The 18,417-nt window shown below is 47.0% G+C and overlaps 2 protein-coding genes across 4 annotated transcripts; one reads left to right on the top strand and one right to left on the bottom strand.

Moving 5' to 3' along the window:
* Positions 1 to 7,103: 7,103 nt before the first annotated feature.
* On the top strand, positions 7,104 to 10,227 carry LOC125539582 (E3 ubiquitin-protein ligase RLIM-like). 2 transcript variants are annotated; one of them, XM_048703071.1, is made up of 6 exons: positions 7,104 to 7,276; positions 8,108 to 8,206; positions 8,549 to 9,333; positions 9,431 to 9,502; positions 9,617 to 9,763; positions 9,865 to 10,227. In XM_048703071.1, exons 3-6 carry the CDS (start codon positions 8,578 to 8,580, stop codon positions 9,997 to 9,999), a joined length of 1,110 nt encoding a protein of 369 aa, XP_048559028.1. In that variant the 5' UTR covers positions 7,104 to 7,276; positions 8,108 to 8,206; positions 8,549 to 8,577; the 3' UTR covers positions 10,000 to 10,227. The 2 variants fall into 2 exon arrangements, with proteins under 2 accessions (XP_048559028.1, XP_048559027.1); XM_048703070.1 differs by lacking the exon at positions 8,108 to 8,206 and having other exon boundaries at positions 7,109 to 7,276.
* Positions 10,228 to 10,939: 712 nt separating this feature from the next.
* LOC125539583 (putative glucose-6-phosphate 1-epimerase) lies at positions 10,940 to 17,714 on the bottom strand. 2 transcript variants are annotated; one of them, XM_048703072.1, is made up of 9 exons: positions 17,427 to 17,714; positions 15,776 to 15,850; positions 15,321 to 15,377; positions 15,072 to 15,232; positions 14,831 to 14,971; positions 13,098 to 13,200; positions 12,923 to 13,022; positions 12,585 to 12,824; positions 10,940 to 11,416 (listed from the first exon to the last, which is right to left on the bottom strand). In XM_048703072.1, the coding sequence occupies exons 1-8, from the start codon at positions 17,556 to 17,558 to the stop codon at positions 12,613 to 12,615; spliced, it is 981 nt and encodes a 326-aa protein (XP_048559029.1). In that variant the 5' UTR covers positions 17,559 to 17,714; the 3' UTR covers positions 10,940 to 11,416; positions 12,585 to 12,612. The 2 variants fall into 2 exon arrangements, with proteins under 2 accessions (XP_048559029.1, XP_048559030.1); XM_048703073.1 differs by having other exon boundaries at positions 10,940 to 11,344.
* Between the last annotated feature and the right edge of the window lie 703 nt (positions 17,715 to 18,417).

Below are 18,417 nucleotides of genomic sequence, written 5' to 3'. Positions count from 1 at the left end.
AGTCCTGGATAAGATCACAGACATAAGGAGGAGTCTCGAAATGGTTGAGATGTAAATATTCATATATTGGAAGGCTATATTCGGACATCGGAAAGGTTCCAAGTGATTCGGGTGTTTTCAGAGTACCGGGGAGTTACGGGAATTCACCGGGAGAAGTAATGGGCCTTATTGGGCCATACGGGAAAAGAGGAGGCATGCCAAGGGGAGGTATCCCCCCCATTGGTCCGAATTGGACTAGGGGAAGGGGGCGGCGCCCCCTTGCCTTTTCCTACTCCCTCTCTCTTTCCCTCTTTCCTTCTCTCCTACTCCAAAAAGGGAAAGGATTCCTGCTAGGACTTGGAAGTCCTAGTAGAACTCCATACTCTTGGCGCGCCCCTAGGGGGCGGCCTCTCTACCTCCCTCCTTTATATACGTGGGTAGGGGGCACCCCGAAGACCAAGTCTTCTCTTAGCCATGTGCGGTGCCACCCTCCATAGTTACACACCTCGGTCATATCGTTGTAGTGCTTAGGCGAAGCCCTGCGCTGGTAACTTCATCATCACTGTCAACAAGCCGTCGTGCTGACGAAAATCTCCCTCGTCCTCAACTGGATCAGGAGCTCGAGGGACATCATCAAGCTGAACGTGTGCTGAACACGGAGGTGTCGTATGTTCGATGCTAGGATCGGTTAATCGCGAAGACGTTCAACTACATCAACCGCGTTACTAGACGCTTCCGCTTTCGGTCTACGAGGGTACATGGACACACTCTCCCCTCTTGTTGCTATGCATCTCCTAGATAGATCTTGCGTGATCGTAGGAATATTTTTTAAATACTGTGTTCCCCAACACTGGTGTCTTGTGCCCTCCCGGGTGCCTTCTTGGTTGTTTATTATTTTCCTAATTTTTGTAATATTTCAAAACTGACAAAAAATATTTTTGCGGACTTTTCGGAGTCCGTTTACTTACCGTATCATGTACCTCCTATTTTTCACGATTCTGGAGTGTTCCGGAAGGTTTCCTTTACGTGTTCCTCGGTGTCATAGTTTGGACAATATTATTTTCAACATGAATAGGCGTACCTGAGATGTAGTGTTTGATTCTTTGCCCATTGACAACCTTTGGCATTATTTATTTTGATAGCTCCAGAGCGGTATACTTCTTCGATAATATACGTTCCTTCCCGTTTGAAGAGTAGTTTTCCTGCAAAGAATCTGAAACAAGAGTTGTACAAAAGAACATATTCTCTCCTCCCTCCTATTTCCTCATATGGGCTGAACCAGAGGAGAAGGAAAGAGGGGAAGGGAGAAGGAAAGGGGGGATTTGGCCTCCCCCGTCCTTCCCTCCTCCCTCCTCTTTCCTCCCTCCTCCGGTAAATAAGGAAGGGGGCGCTGGCCTAGGAGGAACCCAAGTAGGATTCGGTCCTACTTGGGGCGCCTCCTGGCCTCTCCCCTCTCCCTCCCACCTATATATATGTGGGGGGCGCCCCCTAGCACACCCCAGACAATTGTTAGTCGTGTGCGGTGCCTCCCTTCACCGTTTACTCCCACGGTCATATCTCTGTAGTGCTTAGGCAAAGCCCTGCGAGGATCACTTCACCATCACCATCACCATGTCGTCGTGCTGACGGAACTCATCTACTACCTCGACGTGTTGCTGGATCAAGAAGGCGAGGGACGTCATCGAGCTAAACGTGTGCAGAACGCAGAGGTGCCATGCGTTCGGTACTTGATCGGTTGAAGCGCGAAGAAGTTCAACTACACCAACCGCGCTGAGAAACGCTTCCGCTTACGGTCTACGAGCACTGGCGGACCTCCCCGATGGGAAGGGTATGGCGCCTGCCATACCTTAATTTTGAAAAAAAAAATATGTATGCATCGATACAGAGGCTGCCTTGTCCATCGATCGCTAATAGAAAAGGCTGCGTCGTCATTCACTCGTTCTTATGGGCCAACGCGGCCAGTGGTCTGATGGGCCGAGACAGCCACGAAACGACGCATCACGGCTGGCCTGGCCAGGTTCGAGCGTAGGTTTTTCTCTGTCTCGACCAGTACTCGACCTTTCGACACGACGCTACGCGGAAACCCTAGCGAGCGGCGGCGGCGGCTGGCCAGGTCACCAGGAGCCCAGGAGGTAGGAGCGGCGGCTGCGGCGGCGGCGACTGCCCAGGGCGGCGGCACCGCGGGAGCAAGCGACGGCGGCGCAAGCGGTGGCGCAAGCCGGGGCCTAGGCGCCTAGCGGCGGCGGCAACAGCGGTCCGGTAGTCCGGCCACTTCTAACTCCGGCGCAGTTCTGGCCAGATTGCAAGAAGATGGAAAAGAAAGGAAAGGGTAGGAGGTAATTTTTGAACTTTTCTGAATTTTTATAGCAAATTTAACAATAGTTGTAGCTTCAAGCAGATTGTAGATTTGTAATGACCGAATGAATGATATTTTAACAGTAGCTTAAAGCAGATTTGTAGCAAATTTTAACAGCAGCTTGAAGCCTTAAATTCAATGTGAATAAGCTTGCTAGACTCACAGAGATTTATCATGAGGATTTCTCAGATTATGAACGTGACCATATAGTTGATAACCTAGAGCTATTCATTATCCATATGAGAAGAATTGAAGACTTTAGAGCTTGTCATGATATTGCAAGCCTAGCTAAAAAGATGGTTGAACTTGAAAGCATGTTATGTTTCCCGTTGTTTATCGTCTCATTGAGTTGGCATTGTTACTCCCGGTAGCGACGACAACAGTTAAAAGAGCCTTCTCATCAATGAAAATCATCAAGACTGAGTTGCACAGCAAGATGTCTGATGGCTGGCTTAATGACTTGATGGTGTGTTACATTGAGCGAGAGATCTTCAAAAGTATTGATCTTGGTAAAATTAAGAAAGATTTTCATAAGGAGAGTAGGGCACTGCCATTGCCAGTGTCTACATTTTTATTGTATTTGGTTATTGGTTTGTAGTGAGCATTGTTAATGTGTATTGACTCCTTTGATTCGCATAAAAAATTCTAGTGAGACTTCGCCCCACCTTAATTTTTTTCATGGTCCGCCTCTGTCTACGAGGGTACGTAGACACAGTCCCCCCCCCCTCGTTGCTATGCATCTCCATGGATAGATCATTGCGTGTGCGTAGAATTTTTTTGTTTTCCATGCAACGTTTCCCTACAGTGTGAACGTCGACTACACGACACATTACCATGCTTGGGCCTATGAGAAAGCAGTGTGGTATTACTAAGGAGATGATGGGTTGCGAGAGTGATAGAAGTTTAAACCCTAGTTTATGCGCTATTCCGTAAGGAGCTGTTTTGGATCCATATGTTTCATGCTATGCTTAAATTTATCTTAACTCTTCTTTCATAGTTGCGGATGCTTGCGAGAGGGGGTAATCATAAGTGGATTGTCTGTTCAAGTAAGAACACCCTAGCACCGGTCCACCCATATACCAACTTATCAAAGTAGTGAATGGGGACCAATGAATATTGATGAACATGACTAGACAAAATTGTCATGTGTTGTCGAGAATGCTTTGCTCATTATAAGTAGTTTCGGCTTGTCCTTTGCAATAAAAGGATTGGACCACATTGTTGCACTTCGTTACTTTGGTTACTTGTTAATTGCTACAAATTATATTACAATCAAACTATTCGCTGCTACTACTACTTTACAACACTTGCACAAAATACCTTGCTGAAAATCATTTATTGATTTCTTCTGCTCCTCGTTGGGTTCAACAATCTTACTTATCAAAAGGACTACAGTTGATCTCTTGTACTTGTGAGTCATCATAGTACAATGGGCTCGGAGGTCCCATGGTTGGCGCCAACTGTGCGCGCCAACTACCGTGAAGACTGCAAGCACATGACTCTAGTGTGTGAAAGCTAGAGTGATGGTCGAGACGGAATCATCTCCAGTCATCGGCGGGTGGCTTAGGGCAGAGAAGATTGTGTGTACCATCACACGAAAGATTTAGGTACGAGCTTTCACACAGTGGAGGTTTTACCCAGATTCAGCCCCCTATTCTATGGCAACACCTTACTTCTGCTTGGATGTGTTCTCTCTTGTGTGAACCGAGTGATTACAAAGAATTTGTCTAGCCTGTAAACTTGAGCGAACATGTCTATGTCTCACACCCTTTTCACCTTATGTACTACGGTGAGAAGGTGGAGTTACATGGGTTGAGAGAGCCCTGATGTAATAACGGCCATAAAATGATGGCAGCTGCGGGTAGAGTTACCATGTCATTGTCTTGATGATGTTGTGGGTAACGTTCGTCTCGATTGAGCATGTCCTGGTCTAGTCGAATGGATGTTACAGTGGTTAACCGAATAGGCTTCATGGTGTTCGGTCGGATAGGCTTTACCGGTCCGGCCCAACCAAATGATTTTCCTGCTGACGAGTGACGACTAGGCCGTTGAGCTTGCTGGTCCAAATCTGTATCATAGACCTACCCCGGGGCATCCCACCGTCGGGAGGTATAAGCTAGATATGGAAATCGGTGAGCATCACCTTCTTCTACTACCGCTTTGCTTCTTCCTCTACTACCGCTTTGCTAATCGTTAGTCATGAGAAGACCGTTACTTGTAGCGCCATAGTGTTGTTGGGCTCGTATTGTGCACGGTTTTTTTGGGGGGTGCGTGGCACGTTCCCTTGCACCATAGACCTTATATGCTTTTTGTTACTTCTTGTGTTCTCTACATCATGACGGTTGATGAATAAATTAGAAGTTTCTCCCGAAACAAATTAGTGTTGTCTAACACACATGGTTAGATCTCCGAATCAAGCCACTTTCCCGGCCTATTCCAGCAACAACAGCAGCAGCTGGGTGCCCGATTTTTCCATTCCCTTGAGTTGACCCATGTAGCCGCCGTGAGACTTGAAACGAAAGTAGAAGAATCTCCTGCAAATGGTGCTTGCTCACGCCCTAAACCGTCCCATCACGCCGCCGCCGTTTGACCAGCTCAGAGCACACACGCATGCCACGCGTGTCATCTACTGATGAGCTGATATCTCCCGTATTATCGCGACCCCATATGTTTACTCACCTCACCTGCCTACCTTCATGTCAACTCAGCTGCCCACAAAGGCAAACCAACATGGAAAAGGCAGAGGGGTTAGATTAGGGTACCGGCCAGCAGCCCCCGTACGTCAACTGCCGGCCACCTTTCCCCCCGGCCGGGTCGCCTTTCTTTTCTTTCCGGCGGCCGGCCTGCACGCACTGCACCACATCATCATCGCACTAATGGTGCTAGTGGCACGGTTCACTCCAACCCCAACTCCAAGCCGGCCATACGCACACATACATGCACGAACATATTCAACTTTTTAATAAGGAGGAAGTAGCTTGCACCAAACAAAAGATAAAGCGGAGAACCATTACATGTCATGCATGTACACATCCTGATTTTGCTCAAACAGTACGTTCTCCCCTGTTTTCAGACCCTTTTCTTTTGAGAAGTACCCAAAAAAATGTATTGACCAGTTCTTTGCGTCCTTGCGCACTGATGTATTCATGACAGCGAGATCATTATCTTGGGAGGGATATGCGGCGAGATTATCACTCGCCATTTTGACTCTAAATTTAGGCAGTTCCAATAAAAGTAATACTACTAATTAATAAATTATTTGTTCCTAGTACCTTTTCTGAAGTTGGAAACCTATTAACTCTACGCAGTCATGTACGCAAAGCCACGTACTCCACCCGTAGATATATGAGAACGATCTGTAAATGAATTTGTGCCGTGTAAGTCAGAGTGAGCCGTGAGCCACAAACAACTTGACACGAAAAAGGTCCCGATCCTTTCCCTGCTCCTAGCAACCTCCATCTGGAAAATCCAGCGACCGCCGGTTAAATTAGTTATCGGCTTATTTCCTGGAAGATTCGGGCCACATCGATCGCTTGCGCGATCAGGATCAGAATATCTTTTGCAGATAAGTACGTACTTAGGGTCAGTTTATTACATAATAGTATGGGTGATGCGTGCGTCCAAGTGAAAGCTCAGTTGTTGTCATCCTCCGGTTGGCGGTACTGATACGATAGGTCGTGTCGGATTTGTACGAATTTCAGCGAGCAAATACGATCGGATTGCCTTTCCACACCATGATTTTGGTGACAAGAAAACAGAGGGATAAAAGTGGCTAGTTGTACCGAGAAGAGAGATTAAGCATGCATGGCATGGACGTGGTGCTTTACACTTTACAGCCTCGGCCAAGTTGGTTTGGCTCGTCCTAAACAAATAACTAGTAGTATATCATCATCATGCAAGTGATCGGCACCACAGAAAAAGTTAGTAGCTAGCTCAACAAATTTCCGTTTTGCCAACATGGGAGATGGGACACACCACCCCAAAACGAACGCATGCATATTTCTCCCATGTGGCACGCCTCCATAGCTTAATTTATTTACTTGTTTGAGAAAAAGGCTTCTAGTATAGCTTAACTAGCATGCTGACCACACCGTGCATGCACACTCTTTTTAGCCTCAGGTATCATTTCACAGCACACACACCTCAATCCCATTTAGAACACTGAAATCTTGTTGAATCATTCGATTGTCCAAATGGATTTCTGCAAATCCCCACGAAATAAAAGACGGATCTCAACGAGCGATTGCTTCAGGGAAATCTACTGTTAATCTTATAGCAGGAGAAAATCCGAAAGAAAAAAAAATGTTAGCAGGAGATATCCGGCAACAAGAAAAAAAATCTTAGCAGAGGAGATGCGCAGATTATTACGTACGTAATTAATTTGCGCTCCAAAACGAGAGAGTATATACCAAACCAGCGCAGGAAACGCCGGGATCCGGCCCGCGAAAATCGCGGGGGCCGGCGCGGCGGGCCCACGCGTCAGCCCCGGTGGCAGGCAGTCCGGCAGGGCAGATCGGGTGGTGGGGCTCGTTCCGTTGGAGCGGGCCCCGCGGCGGGCATCTCTCCCTCGATCGCTTGACCCGTCCGATCCTACTCTCCCGCCCCATCCGACGGCCCGGATCGGATCCGACGTGGGGTCGCACGCCCGCTGCCCCGCCCCCGCCACGGCCGCCTTCCTTCCTCTTCCCCGGTCTCTGTTGCGTTGCCCTTCGGTTCAAGCTTCTCCCCGCTCGCCCTTCTCTTCTCTCTTCGTGTGCGTGTGTGGCTTCTCGGCATCTATATATAAGAACTCCACTGGTTCTTCTCACCCCCGGCTCCCTCCCTCCCTCCCCCACTCTCTCCCCTCTCCCTCGAGGAATTTAATCCGGTCTCGGTCCCGGCCCGGTTCATTGGAGGGGAGCCCCAACAGGGGAAGGCGGGCTGCACAAGGAAGGAAGGAAGGTTGGTTGCCTCTTGCCTGCCCGTATCCTCCTCCTCCTCCTCCTCCCGTAATCTGCTCATACGCTGCGTTCGATCATGTTAGCCTTCCATCTCTGGATAAATTTCCCCCTGTATTCTGAAGAACCGGTCTATGTATGTATGTATGTATGTGCGGTTCATTCATCTCTTGGATTCATTCATCCACGAGGGAGGAGAAGGCGATCGATCAAACGGATTATTCGATTAAGTCTCTCCTCTCTTTTCGTTTTGATGTTGATCGACCTTGGATTGTCGCCTCCTGTGATTGAGGCGCCATGGAAGGGAGGTCCGGGTCTCTTCCTGATTGATTTCTTCCTCTCCCTCCCCGCCTGCTCCTCCAGCCGGTTGCTTTGCCTGGATGCTCTGGAACCCAACGATTTCCTACCTTTTTTTTTCCTTCTCCCTTCCTTCGGATGGACCAAGGCCGGCGTCGATACTGTTTCAACTATCCTGTGGTAGGGGAGTGCCATGCCATGGCACCAAGTGTTGCGTTTTGTGTAGCCCGTACGCGTCAACTGCCTCCCCTTTCGTCCGATTCCCGAAAGGAGGGGTGGAACCAGTACACCTTTCGGTTCAGATACAGTAGCACCAGTACCACCACCGCCGCCACCTCTGTGACGTGCTAGGCTGGGTATTAGCGATTTGACCTCACAGAAAAACCGATACTCCTACATACTAGCTTTGATTCAGGATAAAAAGAGAAGGAGATGGTTTTAACGTGAAGGGAGCGCGTTGCAGTTAATATCTTCATCTTTTTTCTTCTTCTTCTTCGTCTGAATGAACTGTTAACATCTTCATTTGGTCGAGGCACAGGGAAGGTGGTTTGCTTGCCTTAGGGTGAAAAGTCGCCTTGGTACGGTGAAAACACACCTGCCTTTGAAAACCAGGTGGCACCTAGCCAATACAGCTCATGTAAGTGTCTGTCTGCCTAAGATATTTCTGTTATAGGCAGGCCTACATGGAGGGAGGGCCACCACACCTAACTGAAACAAAAAAAATTAGTTATATAGTACGTGTTCATGTTGGTTCCGTACGCTTTTTCAGTTATTAGTCATATGCCCCTTATTACGCGACTTTGCTGCTGAACCGTACGAACAGTATCTGTGTCATCTCTCATTGCACATGAGACTTGACAGTGTCATGGAGTAGGACACTTCACCATTCCTATATGTTCAGAATCTTTCTTTTCTAGGTGAAGAAGAATCGACTCAACTGACAGTTGAATCTGTTCTAACAAACATATCTGATTTTCAGTCTCAGGTGATCATTTCTAATTAATTAGCATGGATGAACACATGGGGCGACGGACGGTCGGCGGCCTCCTCTTCACCAAGGGGGGATCCATCCTTCTCTTCAGGGAGGACAGCTCCCGCCGCAAGGCCGGCGCTTGCTGCTCGCGCAATGGCTGCAACGGCGCCCGGCATTCGGCAGACAAAGGCCGGCCAATGCACAGCCACAGGGAACCAGCAGCCAAGGAAGCAGCACCAACCCCCCGGAGGTCACAACCTGTCAGGAAACCTCCACAGGGAAGCAGCAATCCAGCAGAGCCCTGTAGCGAAACCGACAACGGCACAGGAGAGGCGGCGACTCCCGGTGCCGGCCGTGACCTGCTGGCACGCCTCAAGGACAGGGTGAACGCGTCAAGGAAGCGGTCGCTGGCCAGGGAAATGAGCAGCCCATCGTCATCGTCTGGTGGATTCAGTGCCAGTTCTTCTGGCGGTGGCGCCACCCGGTCATCAGCGGTGTCGAAGCCCACGCGCCGTGCTGTGTCCCGGATAAGGAAGGCAGACGAAGGCGAAAACGCAGGAGGTAGTCGCAGGGCGCCTAGAAGGGACACCGGTGGTGGTGGTGCCAGGGGGAATTCAGGTGACCCAGTGATGGTTGGGCAGCGGGCAGCAAGGGAGCAGGCGCCTACCGAAGGGTTCATCTCTGGGTTCCTAGCAAGGTACAGGGGTAGTCTCCAGGGAGGGTCGTCTCTGCAGGATGGCGCCGAGGACTCCAGCGGGTACTGGCGCTTCGACGTCGAAGGCAGCGAAGAGGTAATGGCACACTCTGTCACTCACTGCATCATGGTCATCCCAAAAACTCGGAGAATTTTACAAACAATGTTATCTGAACCATGAAATTATGCTGCAGCTGGAGAACTACTTCATGCTCAGCGATCGGCACCGGGCGATGAGGATGGACATCGACGGCATGTCCTACGAGGTACGATCATGATCACTTGTTCTCCATCCAAACTTTCCTCTTGTTGGCACATTTGGGATGCATTGCTTCTGCCTGTTCTTTGGATCATCATATATCTGACACTTCATTCTGCAGGAATTGCTCGCATTGGGTGACCGGATCGGCACGGTGAACACTGGGCTTTCAGAGGACGCGTTGTACAAGTGCCTGAAACGAAGGCTGTACACGCCCACAGCCCCAGAGACACACCAAGACTGTGACAGAAAATGCAGCATATGCCAGGTAAAGTTCATACATATGCAGAGTTTCAGTGTCACTACTGCTAAACTAAACTTTCAGGATTCGTGTGTGATCTGACGCTTGTGATGTAATTTTGTTTCCAGGAGGAGTACTCTGGTGGTGAGGAGGTGGGGAACATGGCGTGTAAGCACTACTACCACATCACCTGCATACAGCACTGGCTCCGGCAGAAGAACTGGTGCCCCATCTGCAAATCCGTCGCCGCCAAGACCGTCTAGCACTAGCACTAGCAGCCCCTGCTTGTTTAGTGTAAACAGATTCTCCTGCTAGACACAAGATTTGTATTCTTTTTTCTACTCTCTAGAATGAAACATTTGTTTGTGCCTTCAAGACTTCTTGGCTTCCTTCAGTTCACAAGGTTCAGTGAACAAAGAAAAAGGGAACAGGAAATAAACTCTTGGTTAGATGGTGGGAAATTTCACTTGCTCAGTGGTTTCTCTTGTCAATATTCAGTGTGTGCTCTTTATTTGTGATGTATATACATACCCACCTTTTTAGTCAGTAAAAATCTCTTCAAAGGGTGCCGGGTGGTTAATAACGAGCATCTGCAGTCAGACTTTAAAAAAATGACAAATACTATTTATTTTAGTTTACGAACACCCCGGTCTGATCTTATGTTGGAACCCTAGTGGGCAGGAGAAGATAGGCATGAATCCTAGGATTGAACTTGGCGGGGAAGCTATTCTTCTTGCCGTGTACGCTCACAGACTATACATACATTATCCTATCCACACACACACACAAGGTGCTATCAGTTTCGAAATAAAATGTGTAAAGTGGTTGGAGACGTACACAAACCTCATCCATACGAATACAGACGTTGACGGGGAAGATGTCTACTTGCGAGAGACGCCTTTGTGTTCCCTTCTCCCCTCTTTATTTGGAGGTTCCTGTCATGTTTGACGAGCGACTGGATCAGATCACACGATATATATATGTGGGCAAATGGGGTGGGAGCAGTTGCAACTTGGCCGGGAATCTCTGCTTTCTCTACGACAAGGGCTCCTCTTTCCATATGAACCTCAGGTCACTAGGATTTAGACAGCAGCCGACGTACGCCTCGAATCCTACATCATTTTTGTTCTCCTCGAAATGCAGAATAATATGACCGCGCAGACTGAACGGATTCTGACGAGTATAAGTAAATTGACAAGGTAATAAGAGAATCCACTTGTTATTAAGGTTTAGAACACACTTGCATTACCAGCAGCACATGATAAATTGTGCTCCTTAACTTATCTCACACCAGGAAGTTCCTAAGATAGCATATGTACAGATCTTAGAGGAGTACAGACAATAGTCTGATAACAATTGGTAGTAGATTTCCTAGCCCGATGCAGAAGTACAACAAACCACCCATTGTCCAGGGCCAGGAGGCAACCCTAAACTACGGAATGCTATTATTCGCTTCTTTCTTGCTGCGACTGAACACTGGACTGAGTTCACCGAAGACAGGTTCCGAGATTGAGCCACTGGGGAGGTTTCGTTATTCCGGTGCTCGCCTCCTTCTATATATAAAGGAATGAACATATGGAGGTGGAGACGACAAGGAAATGAGAGCCCCTGGGAAAGTCCACATAGCATCAACACCGGACAGACAAAGCACCAGGTAATATAAAGTGCCATGAAGTGTTCCTGAGGAAATCGATGAGCCACAAGTTAAAAACAAAAAAAGCAGCAGCAGACATGCGCACATCAGAAATGCATATCTAGAACTAGGCTGTGTTCGGCAATAGTCTGCTCCTTCGCCAGGGAGCGGAGCGGGCAGAGCAGCCATCTGGCCGCTCGCCAAAATTGCACTGAGTGCCGCTCCGCTCCGCAGCGGAGTTAGGAGCGGAGAGGTACCGAATGGCCTCCTAGTCGGATATTGTTATTATTATTGACAGCTACTCAGATATTATGGATATACCATCTCTAATTCCAAACAGTAGTACTTATGTTTCCAACCATGAGGTGAAATTTCCCACGACTTTTCACGCCCTCCTATTCTTTATACCTCATTATTTGTGTGTGTGTGTGTTTTAGGGGAGTGTGTGGTATTTATTAATGGGAATATTTTGGTCCTATTATATTTCTACATAGATTTCTTTTTATGCCTTATCTGTCAAAGTATGGGTGTACTGAAGTTGTACTGCTGTCCAAACTTTGGTGGACCAGCTGATGATAAGTTTTGGAGCTTCTGGCCGTGACTTGTAACCATGAGGCTTATACCTAGTGTCATATGCAATTAGCTACCTGTCCGACTGCTTCACAGCCAATACAGACTGCCTAGGGCATGAGCTGACAAAGAAAGGTTCTGCTCTTGGGGATGATCACCATGCAGTGGATTTATCTTTTCCCAGACTTTGTAACCCATTTTGATGGCAGGAGATTTTCCCGGCTTATCAGTACAATGGAATAGTCATACTCCATCTAAAAAAACTCACTGCGCTTACTGCGCACGTGCTTTGATAGTTTAGTTTGTAGCCCCTCTCACCCCAAACACTAACAATCACCATGCATTTCGTTAGAGTGTGGGTTTGGCAAAGAAAAGAGGGCTCAAAGACATAGCCCCAGTGTTGAAATCAAAACTTTACTGTTTTTTTAGTCTAAACTAGAACCTTTAGGCATCAACACATTCCTAAACCAACTATTCCAAGAACACAAACAAAGTTAATTGTAAATGATGCAGAATTCTCAAAGTTAACTTCCTTTTACTAATAATCTCTGTGTCCATACAGTTACGGCAGCATTATTTAAGAAATGTATTTCCATGTTTCCAACTAGCCACCCAAACAGTTGCAAATCTAGGGTTTAACATTACCTGTACGAGATGAACCAAGTGAGGATTTTCAACCATGAAGAACCTTGTCTGGATCTAACTGACCACTATAGTAACTGGAAGGAACAGCTGAGAGCTCCAACCTTCCTTTCCACTCTTCACCAGGCTTCAAGGTAATGGGCTTCTCAACAGCTGCAGGCTCCACACACAACATGTGCTTATATTCTTCATCACCAAAATCAAGAATGGTTTTTGACCTCCTCTCCCATGGGTTCCATACAACTACGAAGGGCAAAATGATAACGGAAGTATGGATTTTGTAGTAAGTTAAATAAGAATTGACACAGATAGGTACAGTTTTCACTGCCAAATTAACTTACCAGCATCTGGAAGCCCATCTTTCCTAAGCACAAATGTTCTTTTCTTCTCATGATCAATAATTGCAATTTTTGGTGGTGTGTCCAGATATACTTTATCAATCTTCACAGCAAAGTTTTACAAGTCAGCAGCTGTAGCTTCATATGATCATATGTAACATTGAAGTGGCTTACTTACCTCTGATTCAAACACAAGAGCATCCCCCTGCTCCGTGAATCGCTCTTTTCCCTTCAGGTTGTCAAAGTAGTCCATTGTTTCCAGCCCTTCAATACGTACTTCGCTAAGGAATTTTGCAGTTTCAGTAAGCACATAATAAAGTTTTCAATTATGATGCATTGGAACAGGGAAGCTACAAAAAGTAAAACTAAAATTGCTCAATGTTATCACCAAAATGTGCATTGGAAATCATCATTAGTTTTTACTCACAGCAGCAACTGTTTTTGCACTGAGATTAGTCCTGAGCATTCGGTTAATTCAGTCAGTTCGGTTTGGTAAATAAATTACAGTTTCAGTAAATACCAAATTATTTTGGTAGGTTTTGGTAAATACCAAACTAACCGAAGTTGACCAGAATTTAATAATAAAGCCACCATATTTTACTTCTGTTCGTATATCCGAACATTTCAAGCTTGTTATGCGCAATGTGGATTGAATAGTCAACGCCGGGATACTCAGACTGATCAGCATTCTCAAGTGATCACGTGGCAAAGCATAGACCATGTGCCGATCAGTCACACACGCAATAACAAGCCTACAAGCTACAGGCTAGACTAGAGGCTACAGCGGCACCGTGCATCACACAAGCTGACAAGTGCAAGTTGAGTCGCTACAGCGTACAGCCCTTGCTAGTTTACTTAATAATAGTACACAAGTCCAATCTGCTAACTGCTGCTATGGTGCTGCCACGTGATCCATGTGTGCCACAGAAAGGTGGAAAACGGAAGCGAGACACTTCTGTGGTCCTGGAACTTTGGTTTTCAGTATCTACCAATTCCTCCGAACTAACCCAAGGCTAAAACGGTACCAGATATTGATACTGTACCAAAAAATCTAAAACCGCAAAAACCTGGTTCAGTTCAGTTTTAATATGCACTGTCCTAACTGAGATAAGCACTCTGGGTTACAGAATTATCAATGGGCAAACTCAAGCAAAACTTTAGAAACCCTGTTCCACAGTGTCCACTATCTAAGCATGAGGATGCAGTATTCTAACAAGCCAGGATAGGTAACAATTTTGCCCTTATCCATTGACTCAATCCCAACGAGAGGAAACAACTTAACACCCAAGCATACGTTTATTTATCTGCGATAATTTAATAATTACTTGAATATGTTCACCAGCAGAGGAAAAAGGAAGAACCTGAACCCCCTTTTCTCCACTGTCATACTGCTGGCACTAACCAATAAAAGCAAGACCAATATTTTGAAAAGTTGTTCATATGCCGGCACTAACAATATGAGAATCAGAACTAAAGCAGCAGAGTTTCGCATCTGCTCCAAGAAAATGTGCTGAATTTACCAGCCTTGGTTTAATACAAGCACCGCAACTATCACATACATGAGCCTGTACCATGGTATTAACAATATGAAACCAGGGTAGGAAACCAGCCTATTTGTACATCTGCTCCATTTTTTAATGGAACTACTGGTCTTAGACTCTTGGTAGTTGGCTCGGTACCAATGACACAAATACCATGTATATAAGCCTCTTGAAAGGTGGATCTGTGTCTGGTGGTGCACCATTGCCGAGTAAACCCAAGCACATATACCACTGGATGTCTGGACAGCTTTACACTAACATGATTTCACTGTTGCAATTCTAAACCCTTGGAGAAGTTTGAGCTTGAAATATCCAGGGAGGAAAAAAACTGAGAAAAGGGAGGAAAAGAAATTGCAAAGCATAGACGCACCTTATGTCAGACACGGAGAAGTATGTATGATATGCAAATGTAAATGAGAAAGGTTTTCCATCAGTGTTGGTGTTTCTAATTCGAGAAGTAAGAAACAAATCTCCTTTGGGTCCAAGAGCAACTCTTAACCGGAATTCAAATCTGCAAGCCATAGTTTGTCCAAAGACATGAGGAGCAGAATCAGAATTGGCGACATGAAGAGAAGGAAGGAAACATGATCTCTGGATGGTTGATCACGGACCTGTGAGGCCAGATCTTGAGATCTTCTTCAGAAGGCTTCAGAATGAGATCTGCATAAGTTTTAATACCGCTGTTTACTGGGAGTGGTGGAGGATTATCATCAACGAGCCATAGCCGGTTCCTTGCAAATCCATGTTTTTCAAGATTTCCATGTGTTCCAAACTGCATTTATATAGTTCGTTTGGATGACCAGAGAAGGCAAAACATTACAATGAATTTATGGAAGTAAATATTGATGAAGCTGTCATACCTGGGGAAAGCAGATGGGTATGCCACCACGAATTGCTCCTGGAGACTTGAAAACTGCCTGAAAGGGATTGTATTTTGAAAATACAGTTCAGAGATGCTATAATTACTGCAGTAACACGTAGATAATCAAAATATTAAGTAATATGTGCCGGTATTACAGTGTGAAACTTCATAATTAATGGGGTTAAACTTCCAATGGTGCAAAACAAATGTAACATCTAACATGGCCAGAATTGCCAATACGGGCCAAGATGAGGCAGTTGTTTGTGGTCATGCTCAAAAGGAAACTTGATCAGAACGTGTTAGGCTTGTGGTCAAATGGGGACAAACAACAAAATTAATTAGTGGGACAAGGATGACAGGGATGTGTCAATGCATCCAATAGAAGTTTATCGATACAACAAAGTAATGACTTGGGCAATGAGGTCATCCATGACCTCATGAATGGCTCTGTACCTTGCTGCTTACAAAAAGTAACTCATCCCCCTGCTCATTCTTCCAAGAGGTAACTTGCCCTCCATATAGACGGACCTAGCAAAAGACAAGACAATTGATTAGCAGGACTGGTCTGCGTCTAAAAAGGTGATGATAATTGGCAATAATACACGTAGGGACCAGGCCATAAATATTTATTTTGCAGTACGGATAATTCTTGAGATTTGGCAGAGCAAGGGTGGAAAGGTTAGGCATCAATAATGCAGGAGAATTCAAAATGGATGCTCCGAGTCCTACTCGTATGCAAGCATCACACCAAACGGAAGTTTAGAACCTTCTTGCCTGACAAAATTTAAGTATAGCCGTGACAAGAGTAAAAAGAAGGATTAACCCAAACATCTGGGTAAAATGCTAACCAGGGCACAACTCATTCATCTAACAAGGGCACTGCCGTCATTGTAACAATAGCTCCACAGACCACAAACACGTTTTAGTTGCCAGTTGGCACTGATATATACTTATAAATGGCATATGGTGGAATTTTAATGTGATCAAATCTCACCTTCTTCGATCTTACAGTTCTCAATAAGCCACAAGAAATTAGATGCCTTAGGTTGTCTGCCAGGCCCTCCATTCCAATAATGCATGGCCGGGAAACAGAGCAACACATACTCAAGTTCATCTTGTAATTCTAAAGTTGTCTTTAGCATAGCTAAGCTCACAAGTTCAAACACACCTCCCATAGCTTAGTGCATCGGGCGAGCAGGACCCTGTCATGCTAAGCAGCTGGCACAAGCTGACAAGTACACCGAAAGTAACACATCAATCAAAGTTAAATTTGGTATGCAGGTCGCTCGATCGGCCTAACACGCCAGAGCCACAATCAGGAACCCACAGCCCTGTGGCTCCCACAACTTGTCATTAAAAAAGGAGGATTGGTAGGATAGCACCTCCCCCTAAAAAAGGGCCATGAGACGCATATGGGACCAAACGCCAGCGGACAGGGGATTAACCATCCGATCCTGGAAACGTTAGGGGGGTAAACCTACCTAGTCCCCTCTCGCTTTCGAGCGGTAGCATAGTCGGTGCGTCTTTTCCGCTGGGTCCCCGAGCGTGATAAAGAATTAAAGATGATTGTCTGCGTAAAACTTGTGTCCTATCGGTTATCACCATCACATCTTACCCAGTCCAGCTACCAAGCTGTGAATGCTACAGGGACGTATGGCCGCAGCCGCGTCTCTTGGCTTTGATTTTCACAGGATTTGCGCGCACGCGAAAGTATTTTGGTTTGAGACAACTCGCGAAATCTGATTGCCACGGTGCTCCTGGAGGATTAAACCGCGTTTGACTGACGGGAGGACGGCGAAATGGCACCGCGATTTCCTCTGATCAAAAGGGGAAAGGTAGAAGGAGACGCTAACAATTAAACCCTATCGGAGCGCGGTACGACATAATGCGCCTCGGATTGATGGGCCGGCGGAGCCACGAAATCCGCCCGAAAATCGCGCGCCCCGGACGCCTGTGATTCTGAAACCGGCGGCCCTGCCCTCCCTGAGAACGCGCGCGCGCCGGCGAGCCCCGCGGCGGATCCGCGGGGAATGCGCTCCGAATCGGCTGGAAACGGGCGGGGGAGCGGGAGGGGAGGGGGGAGGGGGGAGAGGCGGCCGCGTACCTCGGCGGTGAACCCGCGCGGGTCGCGGAGCACGATCTTGTCGAGGCCGGAGGGGCCCTTGGCGCGCTCGAGGAGCGGCGGCTGCAGCTTGGGCGACTTGGGCGTCGGGGGCGGCGAGGACGCGCCGGCCATTCCCCACCACCGGCTGGCCTCCCGCGCCTTCCTTTTTCCTTTGCCTTTCCCCCTGGCGGAGAGAGAGAGGGAGGGAGAGAGCGAGTGGAAGGGGGTGGAGATAGTGGAGTGTGGAGAAGAGAGAGAGGAATCCAAAGTGTGACGGCGAGTATTTATAGCCGGAGTGAGGAGGAAGAAGAAGAGGAAGAAGAGAGTGGGTCTGTTCTAGTGGTGTGGTGTGGCCTGTCCTGGCCGTGTGGGTCGCGTGGCTGACTGGGCGGAAGGGCCTACAGGAGTGCGTGCGTCATCGGCTTTGCTGGCGCGTCCGGTCAAGCCTCCGTGTCATCCATGTCATCGTTTGTCCATGGATGGATGTTTATGGTCGCCGTCGCCAACTGAATTATAGCATGTTTGGAACGCAGGAATCCAAAGACAGTAGAAGCATACAAAAATCCTCAGAAATTGACACTCTTGTCTCAAAGATCGCGCGGAAAATGAAAACGCATGAATTTTACTGGTAAATTCCGAGCACTAGTGCCAAGTCTTGGTTGACTAGTAAATTTTAAGGACAGTGGGTTTCTTATAGTACCACCACAAGAAACCAAACCAGCTAAGTTACGCTCAGTTCTCGCATGAGCAATGTTTAGTAAAATAAACAATTCTTTACGCACCAGTGTTTATCTCTATCGTTGCTTAAATAAAAGTTCGATCTATTTTTTTGAACACTTTGCATTATACATCTTCTGATTAGAGTAAAGGCCTTGGCAAGTTCGATACAATGTTCTTCTAAGGCAGTGGACTCCCTCAAAGCCCACACTAAATCACCGCAAATTATTTCGATGAGTGGAGAGAAACACTTGTGTTGTCCTGGACTTCTTAA

This window comes from Triticum urartu, chromosome 2 (assembly GCF_003073215.2).
Source record: "Triticum urartu cultivar G1812 chromosome 2, Tu2.1, whole genome shotgun sequence".
NCBI lineage: Eukaryota > Viridiplantae > Streptophyta > Magnoliopsida > Poales > Poaceae > Triticum > Triticum urartu.
Note: the sequence above shows the minus strand (reverse complement) of the source record. Positions and strands in the feature narration are given on the sequence as shown.

What these genes read in the sequence shown, in the direction of transcription:
- LOC125539583 (XM_048703072.1), bottom strand. Translation starts at nt 17,558, where the DNA reads ATGGCCGGCGCGTCCTCGCCGCCCCCGACGCCCAAGTCGCCCAAGCTG. An exon ending in TACTTTTTGTAAGCAGCAAG is followed by an intron (nt 15,378 to 15,775) that starts GTACAGAGCCAT and finishes AATCCCTTTCAG; the next exon opens with GCAGTTTTCAAGTCTCCAGG. An exon ending in CTCTTGTGTTTGAATCAGAG is followed by an intron (nt 13,023 to 13,097) that starts GTAAGTAAGCCA and finishes TTTGCTGTGAAG; the next exon opens with ATTGATAAAGTATATCTGGA.
- LOC125539582 (XM_048703071.1), top strand. Translation starts at nt 8,578, where the DNA reads ATGGATGAACACATGGGGCGACGGACGGTCGGCGGCCTCCTCTTCACC. An exon ending in TCGACGGCATGTCCTACGAG is followed by an intron (nt 9,503 to 9,616) that starts GTACGATCATGA and finishes TTCATTCTGCAG; the next exon opens with GAATTGCTCGCATTGGGTGA. An exon ending in GAAAATGCAGCATATGCCAG is followed by an intron (nt 9,764 to 9,864) that starts GTAAAGTTCATA and finishes TTTTGTTTCCAG; the next exon opens with GAGGAGTACTCTGGTGGTGA.